This window comes from Stenella coeruleoalba, assembly GCF_951394435.1.
Source record: "Stenella coeruleoalba genome assembly, chromosome: 16".
Classification (NCBI taxonomy): Eukaryota; Metazoa; Chordata; class Mammalia; order Artiodactyla; family Delphinidae; genus Stenella; species Stenella coeruleoalba.
Window position 1 is genome coordinate 59,606,300 of NC_137162.1, and position 15,797 is coordinate 59,622,096.

Below are 15,797 nucleotides of genomic sequence, written 5' to 3' on the forward strand. Positions count from 1 at the left end.
AGAGAACAGAACCCAACCTGGTAAATTCCATCAATGATAACAGTTATTCCCACTGGTGCTGAAGAGATAAGAACAAGGCAAGGTCAGAGGCTTACCTGATTGAAGCCAATGGAGGTAGAGGTCAGATGGCGTTAGGCCTCTAAGGTTCCATTTTTTTCCTTCATTGAACTATTCCTGTTGAAATTCCCAATTACTAAGCAGTATTAGTGTCCTGTTAAGATGAGAAGCACTTGGTAAAAACTGCCACTGAAGACAGCTAGGAAAATCCCTGAAAACTGAGGGGAGTGAGAGACTGAGGGCCATTCCCCAAACATGGTTCTCAGCCCTGATTGCAGATTAGAGTCACCTGAGGAGCATTTAAAAAAACAAAGAATCTCTGGGAGGGGGGTGGGGGGTGGTACCTATGTATTGGTATTTTAAAAACACCCCCCAGTGATTCTGATGCACTGTGAGGCCTGAGGGCCACTAAAGTCAGGGACTGACAAATGAAGGCCCATGGGCCAGATCAGGCCCAACCCCTGTTTTGGTAAAGTTTTACTGGAAAACAGCCAGGCTCACAATTGTTTATGGCTGTTCCTGTGCTAGGACAACAGAGTTGAGTAGTTGTGACAGGGCCTGTATGGCCCAGGAAGCCTAAACTAGTTACCCTTTGGCCCTTCACGGAAAAAGTTTGCCAATCTTCGATCTACATCATTTTCTCCTTTCCCTTCCTTTTGTTAATTATTTCACTGGTTCCAATACGAAGTGTTCATTGCAGTTGTTTCTAAAAAAAAAAAAAAAAAGAAGAAAAACTGTTTTCTGATCTTATGTAAAGCCATAAAATGAATTGGCATATTAAGAAAGCAGATTTAACTGCAGATAACATTAATCTTTGTGGTTTAGGATATTTATCTCAATAAAATTTATTAAGCACCTACAAAATAGAGTACGGTATAGTTTTATACCCTTTTCTATTGTCTTATCAATCTGAGGGCATAGAATGCCAAATAACAGGGCATATGGTACCACATTTTAATTCTGTCTACAGTTCAGTCATTGAACCACTTAAATGCAAGTTAGTGAATTTATTAACATTTATTAATTGAAAATAGTTTATTTAGGACAGCATAAAAACCTCAGAGGAAAATATTGTTCAGGAGAAAATCCAAATAGTATTTTTTTAGTACACACTTACAGTGATAAACTTCCAAATCCCCTATAACTACTCTGTCTTTGAATGGAAATTTCAGGGTATAATTATTGTTTACATATTTAAGGAGTCAGTGGGTATTTAAGTCATAATTTCAAGCAACTATTTAATTTTTTTAAGTTCCTAATTTGAAATACTATACCCAACTTCTGCTTTTAGTCAGGCTACTGCATCCAACACTAGGTGTTTTACTGCAGGAAAGAAATGGGGGGCATGGGGTCAGCTGCTTTCTTGGTGCACAGCGCAGCTTTCCACATTAGGAAGATGAAGCCCCACCTGGGACAGGTTGGTCAGCAGTGAGGTGATCTTTCCCGACACAGTGGGCTAGAGTCAGAGTGAGTCAGTTCTGGGAGTTTGCCTAAACCCACAGCATAAGGTTTAAAGCAGCGCTGTGTTCTAGGGTGTCGGCTGATGTTCTCAGAGGGCGAGGGGAGAATTCCAAGGAGATAGGCAGCCAGAAGTAGGACTCGGGTGGTGGGTTGTCCTAGTCCTCCCAGTCGATGCTGATGGGGCCGCCTGTCAACATCTGGCTCTCTGGACCACTGTCATTCTCTCCTCCTACTGCCTCACGACGCATTCGCCGGTGGCAGCCCTGGGCACAGCGGGAACGCTCATCCAGCATCCCGCAGACAAGGACCCGGCAGTGCAGGAACACTTCCTAGAAAGATCATAATGATAATGAACAAAAAGAGTGAGAAGAGCTGCCACTTGGGAGCTGCTTACTAGGAGCCAGACACAATACCAAACGTTACATATGTATTATCTCATTTCATCTAAACAACTACCCTTTGAGGTAGATATCGTCATCCCCATTTTACAGATGAGGAAACTGAGACTTAGGAGGTTAACGAACTTGCCCATATTCACACATATAGTAACGTGGCAAACACACTGAGTCATGTGGGTTATTTAAATCCCTACATCCATAACTTCTGCCTTTGTGCAGGGACACAAGAGACCTCTGTGAAGACATCTAATAACGTTAACATCTTGGTTCTTCACATCAAGGTCTGGGCATAACATGGGCTCCCATGCATTTCTGTGTAAAATAACAAGTTCTTTCCCCAAGCTTCTTCCTATAAGTAACTTCCCCATGCATGCTGCCTAGCTGAGGAGGAAGATCAGGGTTAGTCATCATGGTTAACAATTGTTCTAGAACAGTGATGTAGCTGGACAGGACATAAATCCACTTAAATGCAGTATGGAAAAGACTGTTGGTCTCTTAAACTTCCTTTTGTTTGTGTTTCAACAACTCTACTAAAACAAAAATCAAAAACCTTCTACCTTACAGAGTATACAAAGCCTCTTACAACCTCTATTCATGTATATACATTTAAAAAAAACTGTATCACATTCAATTTGCATGTAAATTTTTATGACAATAGTTTTTTCATATCTCCTTTTTCTATATTTCATTCTGCATTAACTGCTTAATATTGCATTAATTGATACACTGTTTGGTTTAAACCACACCTCTCTCATAACAGTGCTCTATAAACACATTCAACAAGTCATGTTTTACTTTTTGTTTTTGAGAAACTGTCAGAATTGAAATTTTTAGATGATCATAATTTTATGGTTATTACACATTGTCAGACCACTTTCCAGAAAGTATACCAATTTCTACTGCCACTGTATACATCTCCCTATAGCCTTGCAAGTTGGGATTTATAATTTTTATAAATTTAATATGTATAAAATAGTCTTATAATAAATATTTTAATTGGCATGTAAGTACTATTTTCACTGAACATTTCACTATTTGTCTTTTCTGCAAATATTCTGTCCATATACTTTGCCACGTGACCACTACACAGGCTTTTTCAACCACATCTGCTCACGAGGATTTTATATTATAATCACATAGTACTTCCTTTGAACAAGCCCAGTTATTTTACTGGGTGGGGGCAGATAATTGTGACATTCATGGAGGTGTTAACCTTCTAGATGGCCAGTTTTATAGTATTTTTCATAGAGGTGATGCAGATCCTAACTGTGGGCTTGTAGAATGTGAACAAACTGGGACACCATGAAGGAAGGCTGGGGAGGAGAGGTACCTTTACAAGGTAAAGATGTTCAGCTCACCTTGTGGTCTTTGCCCACAAACTTGAAGACAGGGACCTGGAAGTGCTTTGCGAGGTGATCCCGTGATGTGTACTGCTTTACTGAGTCATCTGAAACACAGCTGGAAGTAGGGCAAAATAGCACGTAAGACTTGATTGTTTAAACAGAGGTGGAAAAACAATCCAGTCCAACGTGTTTGGTCCAAGGAGAGGCAAAGTGGGTGGAGGAGGCTGGGCTGCACTCAAGATTTTTGAGAATGAAAGAAAAATGAAATCCCCTCCCTGTGAAGGCATCTTCAGACACAGGCCTGCTCATTAACGCTGCTGGTCCCGTCTCTCATTCTCTGTACCCACAAACTGGGCACAAGGACCTCCTGTTAGGTCATTGTATTGAAGTATTAGCAACAGCAGCAACATTTGTTTCAGAGATATCTTTTGAAATCAAGGTATCTTTTTAAGGCTGTATTTTAATTTGTAATATATTGCAGGAATTCTGCATTTACGTACTTTATTATTGATTTGAGAAGGCTTTTCTTTAACTAGATTTCACTGTATTTATGGACACTCGCCCCTGAAGGGGATCCAAAGGTGAGCAAACCCCAATTTGTACAACAAAGAGCTGAAGAAAGATGTCAGTTTCTTAGAGAATAACTGGATCTATTCGGAAAAATCATTCACCTCCAAAATGTTTTAATTCCTCTTTTCCCAGATTTAATGCTAAATTTGAGTTTGATAGGGCTTTGGGGTTTTAATCTCAGGTCTACCACTTAAAGTGAAACTCCTAGGCTCGCCTCAGGATTAGTTGAGGGTAAAGAGGGGTTAGTGACACTCCACTTTGAGGCGACGGTTTAGTATTGATGAACCATTTCTCCTAAAGGCCAGGGCTCACACATGTATTATGTTTTCCATTCTGAATTCAAAAGGAACTTTTTTCCTGACTGTTTTCCTTTTATGGATACTTAATAGTTCCCGTCTACCAGGCCAGTAAAAAAGTGGGATCAGATATAAAAGCCTATAAAAGTTGATACTTGCTCCACATGCTTACAGACTGCTTTCTAGTTCATTGGTAATTGCTGTTTCAGGGCAGTTGAAAAATCCAATAAAATTATTTAAAAATAAGACATTGACTTGTGTTACCACTACTACCTTATTCCCCTAAACTGAAGAGGATCTAAACATATAATGTGGTTTCTGTTATTTCCTGTATTTATGTACGCATTTTCATTTTCCTGAGGTTAAATGAATTTATACCATCTTCTGATTATGTTCTCTAATAAATACCTAATGCATACCTAATCTGTGTGACACACTCTGCTGGGGGCTGCACAGGAGATAGAGATGAACAATATGGTCTGTGACGTCAGGGAGCTTAAAGCCCAGTACCTATGATAACAATAGTAACGTGACATTAAAATGGCACTTTTCATGTGAATGCCTCAGCATTTTCAATTTATCTTTACCTAAAAATACTATTTTTAAAAAATTGAAGTATAGTTGATTTACAGTGTTGTGTTAGTTTCTGGTTATACATATATATTCTTTTTCGTATTCTTTTCCATTATAGGTTATTACAAGACAGTGAATATAGTTCCCTGTGCTATACAGTAGGACCTTGAAGTTTATCAATTTTATATATAGTAGTTTGTATCTGTTAATCCCAAACTCCTAACTTTTCCCCCCATTTCCCCTTCGGTAACCATAAGTTTGTTTTCTCTGTCTGTGAGTCTGTTTTTGTTTTGTAAATAAGTTCATTTCTATCCTATTTCAGATTCCACATATAAGTGATATCATATGAGATGTGTCTTTCTCTGTCTGACTTATTTCACTTAGTATGATAATCTCTAAGTCCATCCATGTTGCTGCAAATGGCATTATTTCATTCTTTTCTATAGCTGAGTAGTAAAAATACGATTTTTTTTTAAAGAGAAGATGTGCAGAAAGAGTTACAGGGCAACACATTACGGAATAGAGCCCAAGACAAATTCTGGCTCTTGATTTGGTGTTTGCTGTGATTAGACAATGCTAGTTCATCAACTCCAAGTTCATGTGCTAAAAGAAAGTAACAATGGTATAGGAAAATCCAAAATAACTGATTACCCAAAAGTTGTCCAACATTTGACTTTGGAATTCAATGTTTCTTTTTCTGGAGATAAACTTTCTAATTCTACTTTGCTTAGGTTTGCATTAAATTATTTTGCATTCTCAGAGCATATGCCAACCAAACTAGAGGGAAGTGAATCAGATATGTTAAATGTCAGCCTGAATTAAATTTAAGCTGAGGACAGTGAATAATCAAATAATTTACAAATATAAGTAAACTGCATTATGTTTATTTTAGGGCTCTGAACTAGCCCCAGATTAGTATTATGATAAATACTCATTCAGTAGTTCATCAGACAAATATTTAATGGCTTTTACTGTAGGCAAGGCATTGAGGAGGAAGAAGGAAGGAAGATATCTAGTTCAGGTCAGAAGGAATCAGGGAAGGCTTCATGGAGGAAAGAAATCCCAATGTGTCTCAAAGGACCAGTAAGAATCAGACAGGAAGAAAAAGGGAAGAAGATTTCAGGCAGTGGAAACAGCAGGTGCAGAGTCAGGAGGGTGTAAGGAACAACAGAATTTGGGAATTGCCCATGGTTCCCTTTGGCAGGAGCAGAAACTGGAGAAGGTAGAGGTCAGAGGGCGAGGAAGAGCAAGCCAAGCTGAGAGTTGGATTTTATTTTGAAGGATTATCTCAAATGCACCATTATTGTCCTAGCCGATATTGTATTATACAATATTGCACCGGAAATGGGACTGTTTTCCTGTGAATAGTGGAAACAGGCCCACACAGCAGTGTTTTTGAGTTCTGTCTATGCTTTTTAACAATTTTAACATCTTCCATAGCATTTTGTTGTTGTTTTGTGTGTGCTAACGGCTGGAAAATTAAATAGCACAGCTTCTTCTTAGAACTGTCTAAAATAAAAATATATAGTCAGTCCTAACTGAGGGTCTGAATAACAAGCTTTATTGAGATTGTAGGTTACATGTTTTCCCAGTAAATGAGTTAAGACTATACGTTTATGTTTGCAAAAAGTAAATACGAGGGGCAGGAGAAAACTTGGGGTAAGAGAAATATTCACTGTCTTGATTGTAGTGATAACTTCACCAGGGTGTATACCTCAGAACTTATCAAACTGTACACTTTAAATATGTACATCTATTGTATGCAAATAGCACTGCAATAAAGCTGTAAAAAAACTTGAAAGGAACCCAAATCCATTCTCCCCCAAAAGTAAATCCATTTCCTAATCTACTTAATTATGTGACTTAAAAAAAGACATAAAAATTGATGCTTCTACGTTTCATTTTAAAACTTTGTGGAAAACCCTTTAAGATGGCAAGAAATCTAAAGGGCTTAAGCCCGCTATGAGACCTACTCTTAGCCATCCAAAGCAGCTCAGAGTGATTCATTTTCCAGATTCTGAAAACAAGCTAAGGAGCTACAGGAATCTGAAACTAGAAGTACTCCTGCTGATAAACAGTTAAATTTACCAACCAAAGGAAATCAAGAGGCATCAAAATGTTTTCAGCAGGGATCTGACTATACATATAATATTTTTTCTTTTGGCTGGATAGCCAGGGCTCTGTGGAGCTGAGACTTGAGAGCTGGGATTTAGGAGGCTGTTAGAAAGCGTTTTACCTGTCCGGGTGACAGATAATGAGAGCTGGAATTAGGGCAATAAGAGTGGAGAACCAGGTTGGAGTATTGCTACTTTTAGAAAGGCTTCTCAGTTGATCCTAATGTGCATCAAGGGTTGAAAATCATTGTGCAGGAGATCGATAGCAGCAGGTGAAGCTTGCCTGTGGTGAGAGATCTGGGGAGTTAAAAGCAAAGGAGAAATTTCAGAGTCTACCAGGCCAATTAGCAAAGGGCATGAACCGGGGCACACCTATGGTGCTCTGACTAGACTACTTGCCTTTTCTTAAGCTGCAGGTCCTGATCTGCCTGAGATGTGTCCCATCTGACATTGAGGATGAGGAAGAAACTGATGAGATACTACTATGAGTTTGGGATGTGAGTGTAATTTTCCTGGGAATGTAAGCAGTGGGTGTGGTAACTGCGGCTTCCAATGATACACGGAGACAAGCAAAGTTCTCAATCCAAGCATCCTCAGGGAATACGGAAATCTCCTTTGTATAAAACAAGCAAACAGAAACGAACTTCACCTGATCTTTCTTCTCCTAAAACTGACCAAGTGTTTCTTCTCTCTCCTTCACTACCAAACTTCTTAAAAGAGGGGCCTGGGGCTTCCCTGGTGGCGCAGTGGTTGAGGGTCCGCCTGCCGATGCAGGGGACACGGGTTCGTGACCCGGTCTGGGAAGATTCCACGTGCCGCGGAGCGGCTGGGCCCGTGAGCCATGGCCGCTGAGCCTGCGCGTCCGGAGCCTGTGCTCCGCAACGGGAGAGGCCACAACAGTGAGAGGCCCGCGTATCGCAAAAAAAAAAAAAAAAAAAGAGGGGCCTGCATTTGCTGCTCCCACTTCCTAAGCCTCTTGCATTCTCAGCCCCCACTTGCCACCCATGCTCTACAATCTCTCTGGGCAGGTTAATCCTATAGTTTTGACTATAAACAGGGGCGATTCTCTGTCCTTTGTCTCTAGTCTTGACCTTGTTCCTGGGTCTGAGACGCATTTCCAACTGCCCACTGAACTTCTCTGCCTTAGTATCCTGCAGGTATTTACAATACAATATTATTACTTGGAATTATCATATTCAATATTTTCACAGCAAATCTGCTTCTCCACCTGTGTCCTTTCATCTTGGTTAAGGGCATCCAGTCAGTCACACGAGCTAGACCCCTTGGAGTCATTTTGGACTCCCCTCTCCTTCACCAGTTTTTACCACCAAAATGCGCACAAACGGTTTCTGAACTAATTAAGAGCTGGTGAGAGTGCTGCGGTGGTTTTAAGAAATGACTGAGTTTGCTCTCGTGCCCAGAGGTCGGATGTAAACTGGGGCTAATCCATCGTCCAAGCAGCCTACTTACCCATCCCGGATGAGGTAGTATTTCAGGATCTCGTCGATCTTGGACGTAGGGGTGGCAAAGCAGCTCTCCACCAGGCTCTCTAAGCCATTCACGTGCACCAGGGGCTCAATGCCAAAGTAGAGGGAGTCTCGCAGCTTGAGGGTGGGCAGAGCTTCCCGGTAGGGCTCTTCGAACTCATGGTCCTTGAAGATCTCCAGAGTGAAAGGGAATATTCCGTGACTGCGGCTCATGATTTCCAGCGGGGTGTTGCGAAGGTTGGGAACGTAGCCTTCGGAAATGGTGTACAGGCGCGGGAACTCACACGTCACAGGGATCAGCAGTTTGCTGGTTCGGATGATGATGTCCCCGCTGCTCCCTGGGGTCTGCTTGGGTAGACCTGTCACAAGGTTGCTAGCCACGATTTTGTCGTTCACCACCTGAGCCAGGCCAGGGCCAGGAGAGGAGAGTCTATGTTTATTTCCACAGAGCACCTCAGCCCCCGCCCCCCGCCCACCTCAACGTTCTCCAAATTTCTTTTTACATCAAAGCACATGAGAGATTTGGTTGCTGAAGCCTGAGGCTTCCTTTTTTTTTTTAATTGCTTCTCCTCCTTTTAGCAAGATATTTGGACTGTTAAAAGAGTTTTACATACCACTTCATGGTCAACCCACACATTCTTTTGGAGTATTAGTCATAAAAACCTGAGCTATGCAGAATCAGCCAATTCAAAGCTCTGATATTTTAGAAAAGAACAGCTTCTGTACATTATTCTTTTTCTGGAATCCTAGACCTGGTGATGGTGCTGCAGCATGACATTGTGCTGAGCTCAACCCCACGCAGACTTCAGCTGTCGCGTTTACCCAGATGATTTTTCAGTTCTTCATCTCCAGCCTTGTCTGCTCTCCTGGATGCCAGAACCCCTGGCTCATCGTAGGGCATTTCCATTTGATTATCCACAGATACAACAAACACAATTTGCCTAAAGCGGGACCTTCTCCTCATATATCTCCCCCATGTCTCACCCCAAATCTCATTAGCTCTCTGATTTTCTCTAAGTTGGATTCAATAAGTAAGTATTTATTTCATTGCAAGGGCCTCTACACTTATCTCCTGGGTCCAGGTCCTCTTTTTTCTATCCATCTTGCCCACTTCTGATTTCATTATGACAGTGCCTGCTTAATCCCATTCCTATGGGAAAAAGCCCAAACGTCTCACCTCAGCACACAAAGCAGATGTCTGGAAGCATAGTCTCCCCCCAACTATTTTTCCAGTCTCCTTTTCCAGTCAGGCTGTGTTGCCCATTCACTCAGCTTAAGCCTCAAGAGTTCCCATGTCTGAGACTGGCTCACTTGTTTCCCGTCTGAAATGCCCTTTCCTTTCGTCTCCGCCTGTATCAACCACACACATGCTTCCACCCCAATTCAAGTCCCACTTGTCGTGACTGTTCCATTGTTTGTCCTTTTCTGGACTCCTATACCACCCGTCAACTGTATCACTGTCTCTTATTTATAATTTGTGTGTGTTTTCATCTCAATACTACTGTGGATATTCCTAAAAGTCAGGAATCTTATTTCACATATCCCTCAGGCTCCCAGCACAGGGCTGTGCACAGATTCTTGCAGGAAAGTACAAACCTTTTACCTCTAACTGGTTCAATCCCTGAACTCATTTACTACCTCATAAATGAACCATCATCTAATCAGTCACTATCTTCAAGTATAATAATTGGTCAGAGGAGACATAGCCAGCCTCCGGGTACTGGTGCTGATGCACTCAGAAAAATGTCTGCACATATTGGAGAGATGGTACCATTTGAGAACAGAAAGAACAGAATTCTTTTTAAGCCATTGTCCTCCCAGTGTTGGGACCACAGCACAGCAGATGCTCAATAACACATTTGTTAAATGAATGGTATATGATTTTTTTAACTCCATTCTTTTATGTGGAAATATTTCATCTATGACGCAAGCCACACTGCACACCTCTGTCAACAACTTCCCAAATAACTGGATTTGGTCATTCCCCAAGGGTCCTTCAGGAAGAACCTACATCGACCACTGTGCCACATGTCTTGAGGGAGAAGAGGATGTTGACGTGGGTGCCATTGGACACGCCTCGGCAGGAGGTGTTGGTTAGGAAGAGCTCCAGACCGCCGACCAGGTCCCTGGGGATGCTCACTTCAATGGTGTTCGATCTGCAGAACACGGGGACTGCGGGGACAGGAACTGCTGTTAGAACTGGAAACGTGGGACTGGGAGAAGGGAAGGAGGATTCTAGGAGAAATAACTTCTCCCTCCCACACCTTGAACTTTTTGTTCTATCCTCAAGGAAACCTCTGAGGCTCAAAACAAATTGGTGAATAAAACCTGGACTCCTAACTCCCAAGGTTGTGGTCAAATAATGCTCCTCAAATACTATATTGGTTCCCAAATGAGAAAATACTGTATCAAAATTTCAATCCAACAAACATTTATTTCAAAGTGTGTCTAGCATAACTCCATGCGCTGAAACACCTAAAGGACGAACTTTTAGCACAAACACAATTTATTGGCAATACAGAAAAAGCACTGCTTTGATATAGGCTTAAATTACATAACGCTACCACTTTGACTTTCCCATTAATTACTGCCCCATAAAACAGAGGTAATAAAAACAGCGTTAGCGCACTTGGGGAAGAGTTCTAAATTGTCCTTGCATTGCTCAATAAACCATAAACTATAAAATTCACTTTAATTTAATATAAAAAGATTGCTCTTCCTTAGCATTCACTCCTCTAGACTGTACAAATACTCTAAAAGGAGTACAAAGGGTACTGTCAGACAATATGTGAGGGCAATATCAGTATGTGAGGGCATATCACAGCAACGGCTTAGTATAAAGAAGTCACATATAGGTGCTCATTAGATACTTGATGGGTGAGTGAATTAATTTTCTGGACATAAATAACTAGATTTCCAGAAAATAGTTCTCAGAGGATTGTTGATGATCAGATTGTACGTGTAGGGGGAAGAATCAGTTCCCTAGGGCTTTCAACTTTTCATAAGCCAATTATCTGTTAGAAAAGAGGGGAATTCCATCTAAATTAAGTATTAGTTATACAACTAATAATAGAAATTAGAGAAAAAAATCAAAAGTAAAAAGCAAAGGAAACTGTATGATCTAGCAATCCTGTTTCTGGACATAGGTCCAAAAGAGTTGAAAGCAGGACCTCAAAGAGATATTTGCACACCCGTGTTCATAGCAGCATTATTGACAAGCAATCCAAATGTCCATCAATGGATGAATGGATAAACAAAATGTGGTATACCCATGCAGTGGAATAGCTTTATAAAGGGAAGGAATCCTGTCATATGCTGCAACATGGATGAACCTTGTGGACAATTTGCTAAGTGAAATTAAGTCAACCACAAAAAGACAAATACCGTAGGAGTCCACTTATATGAGGTACCTAAAGTAGTTGACTTCATGGAAACTGAAAGTAGAATGGTGGTTGCCAGGGGTTGGAGGGAGGAAGGAATGAGGGGTCCTTGTTTTAATGGGTATAGAGTTTCAGTTTCGCAAGATGAAAAAGTTCTGAAGATTCGTTGCACAAAAATGTGAATATATATAACACTGCTGAACTATACACTTAAAATTGGTTTAGATGGTAAATTTTATGTTATATTTTTTTACCACAATTTTTAAATGATTCCAGAGTGTACACATGCTGCTAAAAGAGGTGGTGTTCTAAAAGATGAGAATCTTGACACACTCGGTTGAGGAAGGCAGGGAGATTAAGAGGGAGGAATTAAGAGCAGAGGTTGAGCATGTACTACCTTGGCAAGTGTGGTTATCCTCAGACAGCACCAAGCCCCGGGGACATTCACACTGATAGCCCTTCTCAGACATAAGGCAAGAATGGCTGCAGCCGCCATTGTTATTGTGGCATCCTTCAATGTCTGCAATAAAAACCAAAAGAAAAGGGAATGATGTTGTAGCCCTCTTCCCCAAGAATTCTGGTTCTTGGACTGGTACTTTGCATCAGGCATTGTACTTGACTTACCACAGTATCATTGGGGCCCAACTCAGTCACTGAGACATGATGTCCACAAAGAAGTTTATTAAATGTTAAAGCTACAAAGAGCAATCTTACAACACACATAGCTCTAACCATTTAAGCTGGTCATTTTGTAGAATGCCCTTCAATCCAGCTTTGTCTGTTTTTCTCATGGTTAGACTACAATTTTGGGGAGGAAGACCCAAAAGTCATTTCTTAATTTCTGTAACATTTAGTCCACCCAGTTTGAAATTTTGTAGAGTATTATTGATGTAAAAGGGACTGACAGAATATAAATTCACCTAGAGCAGCTAAATGGATCAGAGTTAGTCAGAGCTATTACCAGTGGTTGGATCACCAGCCCCTCTCCTCAAATCTCTAGGAATAATAGCACTGGAGATATGTTTCTTGGGCTGACAGCACATTATAAAAATGAAACCTGGACAACACACTGAAAGATTCCACTCAGCTGAGCTCTTTGTGACATTCCTCTTATGACATAGTTTTTTAAAGTTTTCTTTTTAAAAGTTTCACATTTTCAAAAAGCATACTCAACCAAATGTGCAAAAAGGAAAAATATTCAGTTGAAAAATGAAGAAACTACCACATAATGTCATAGTTAGCGAGGAAACATAATGACCTTTGTGGGCTCTGGATATGATCTTCTAGATCATGGGTCATCAAACTCTGGCCTGCTACATGTTGTTGTAAATAAAGTTTTATTGGCACACAGTCATACCCATTTATTTCCCTATTGTCTATGGGTGCTTTCTCATTACAAGGGCAGAGTTGAGTAGTTTCAACAGATTCCATATGGTCCGCAAAGCCTTAAATATCTACTATTGTGTTTATGCAGAAAAAGTTTACTGGTCCCTGTTTTAGGGGTCAGATAATAAAAGGGAATGCGTTCAGGAATCCCCTGGTGGTCCAGTTGTTAGGACTCCACACTCTCACTGTCAAGGGCCTGTGTTCGATCCCTAGTTGGGGAAATAAGATCCTACATGCCGCATGGCATGGCCAAAAAAAAAAAAAGGGAATGCTTTCAAATCATTTAAGATGTTCAAGGAAAGATATGAGCCAATTTCCAGTTATAGCTATTAGTCTCAGTTCATTAATAATAAAAATATTAGTCCTTAGTAAATTAACTTGAGATGAATCAATTTTTGTGAAACAGGGAGAGAGAATAAATTTGTGATGAATTAATCTTTGCAAAACTTAGGAGAGATTAGGCTATCACCTGTTTATAAATCTGTACAATTAAAAAGGATAAGAGTATTCCTATGGGTTTTTGAAATAGCTGAAAATGATATATAATGGTGTAGAAGAAAGCATAAAATATGCTATAAAATGTTAAAGTCAACATTAATAGGAAATTTTTTTCTTAAAAATGGTCTTCCTTAAGTCAGTTAATTTCCCTGGGCCTCAATTTCAATATATGTAAAATGAAAGGGTTGGATTAAATGTTCACTCAGGATATTTCCAGGTCTAAAACTGCAAAGCACAAAATAAACAGAAATTCTTATTTGGTTTAAAGGATCTTAAGTCTCTTCCAAGGACATACCAAAATGTTTAGAATGGCTATATCTGCAAGTGGGATTGTGGTCATTTTGGTTATCGTTCTTTTACTCCTTTGTATTTTCTTCTATGAACATAACTCTTTCATAATAAAACAAAACAATAAAAGTTACTTAAAAATTAAAAAGAGCTTTTTATTTTAAAAAAGAAGATATGCTAATCTAACAGACTAGCTAAAGAAAGAAATATGTTTGGACTATCAATAAAATGTAAGGGTTTCCATAAAAACAAAAAAACAAACAAAAAACAAAACAAAAAAAAAGCAGGATTTCAAATATGAATCTTAATCCTAAAGTGTAATTCATATTCAAATTTTATCTTCTGCTAAAATACTTTTCAGTTATGATTATTAGGTTCTAAAATTATATGAGGATTAACTTAATATTTCCAATGAAATACTCATGAGTAATTATAAATGTTCATCATGGAACATTTTGTTAATATTTAAATATGTAAAGATTATTGCATAAAATAAGATTTAAGGAGGATTCAGGACATCACTCTTACTCAATAAAATTTAAAGTACATTTAGTCTTTTTACAAGGGACAGTAATTTGATACCCTGGTTAATGGTCCCTGAGTTAATAACGCAAATTTTGTTGCATGAAATGAATTGTGAGCACTAGCCATAATTTTTCCTTTTGGGGTAGTATTTTATTATTTTGAATATAACTAGAATAAAGTGAAATCGTAAGCAGTATTATAATCTGTTATGCCACAAATTCAATTACCCTCTGGGACAAATCATATGTCCTCTGTAAATAATGATAATTAAGCCATTTATCTCTTCATATAATATGCAGAATTTTTTCCTTTTTTTGTCTCTCAACTCCCAATATCATGAGATTCAGACTTATTAAAGTGGAAGTGATGAAATTTTATTTGGGATAATTTGCAAGGGCCTTAGAGAGGGACATTATCTAAGTTTCATGTCATAATAGTAAACAATTTCCATTTCAATTATTTGACATACATTACAAATTCTTTTTAGTACTTAATTATATGAAATGTATGCAGCATTTCTACTATCAAAAATAGATAAGTTTAGGGCTTCCCTGGTGGCATAGTGGTTGAGAGTCTGCCTGCCAATGCAGGGGACACAGGTTCGTGCCCCGGTCCGGGAAGATCCCACATGCCACAGAGCGGCTGGGCCCGTGAGCCATGGCGGCTGAGCCTGCACGTCCAGAGCCTGTGCTCCGCAACGGGAGAGGCCACAACAGTGAGAGGCCCGTGTACCGCAAAAAAAAAAAAAAAAAGATAAGTTTACTTATCTCTAAAAATGTATTAATCTCTAATAAATTCAAAGCATATGAGTAAAAAAAAAAATGGCTTCATGTAAGCCAGTTTCCCAAACTTCCAAGATGGTAAGACTCACCTAGAAACTTGGTAAAAACACAAACTGTAAGGCCCCTCCCACCCCCACTGAACCAGAGTTTCCAGGAGAGAGGCCTGGGAAAGGCCAGCTTTAAAGGCACCCAGGTGATTCTCAGCAGGGAAGTTTGAGAAACACTGCTGTAAACCATTTGTTATGCTACCTACCTCCATTATCTTGCTACTCCAGATGTGCTCCCTGGATATGCAGCACAGGTGTCACCTAGAAGTTATTTAGAAATGCAATATCTTCACCTGACCCCAGACCTACTGAATCAAAACCTGTATTTTAACAAGATCGCAGGTGATTCGTGGGCACATTAAAGTTTGAGAAACACGGAATACCCTATTTTCATACCACCAATTAAAATGCAGCTCTCTGCCTCTTGCAAAATGCAACAGCTCCCTCCTGCTAAAGCTTGGAGACAAAATCAACACTGCATTCTGTCTGCAACACGAGCATCCTGCAATGATTCTCAGTAATGATGATTTGTCGTTTCTTTACTCAGCCAGATTGTTACTCTCTTCTGACGTTGGCCAGTTTTATGAACATC

General features: G+C 39.8%; 1 protein-coding gene across 3 annotated transcripts in view; it reads right to left on the reverse strand.

Moving 5' to 3' along the window:
- OIT3 (oncoprotein induced transcript 3) overlaps nucleotides 1–15,797 on the reverse strand; it is an 88,549-nt gene that overhangs the window by 62,483 nt on the left and 10,269 nt on the right. The window contains exons 5-11 of one of the 3 annotated variants that reach the window (XR_013824255.1): nucleotides 12,077–12,199; nucleotides 10,311–10,471; nucleotides 8,283–8,698; nucleotides 3,275–3,374; nucleotides 1,466–1,847; nucleotides 647–763; nucleotides 96–211 (exon numbers count right to left, since the gene is read on the reverse strand). Coding sequence is in view for 1 of the 3 variants with exons in the window: in XM_079899934.1 (XP_079756060.1) it covers nucleotides 1,674–1,847; nucleotides 3,275–3,374; nucleotides 8,283–8,698; nucleotides 10,311–10,471; nucleotides 12,077–12,199 (974 nt within the window). In the remaining 2 variants the exon portion in view is untranslated. Of the gene's footprint in view, nucleotides 1–95; nucleotides 212–272; nucleotides 764–1,055; nucleotides 1,848–3,274; nucleotides 3,375–8,282; nucleotides 8,699–10,310; nucleotides 10,472–12,076; nucleotides 12,200–15,797 lie in introns of those variants that run through there. The other 2 variants (XR_013824256.1, XM_079899934.1) reach the window with 2 other exon arrangements.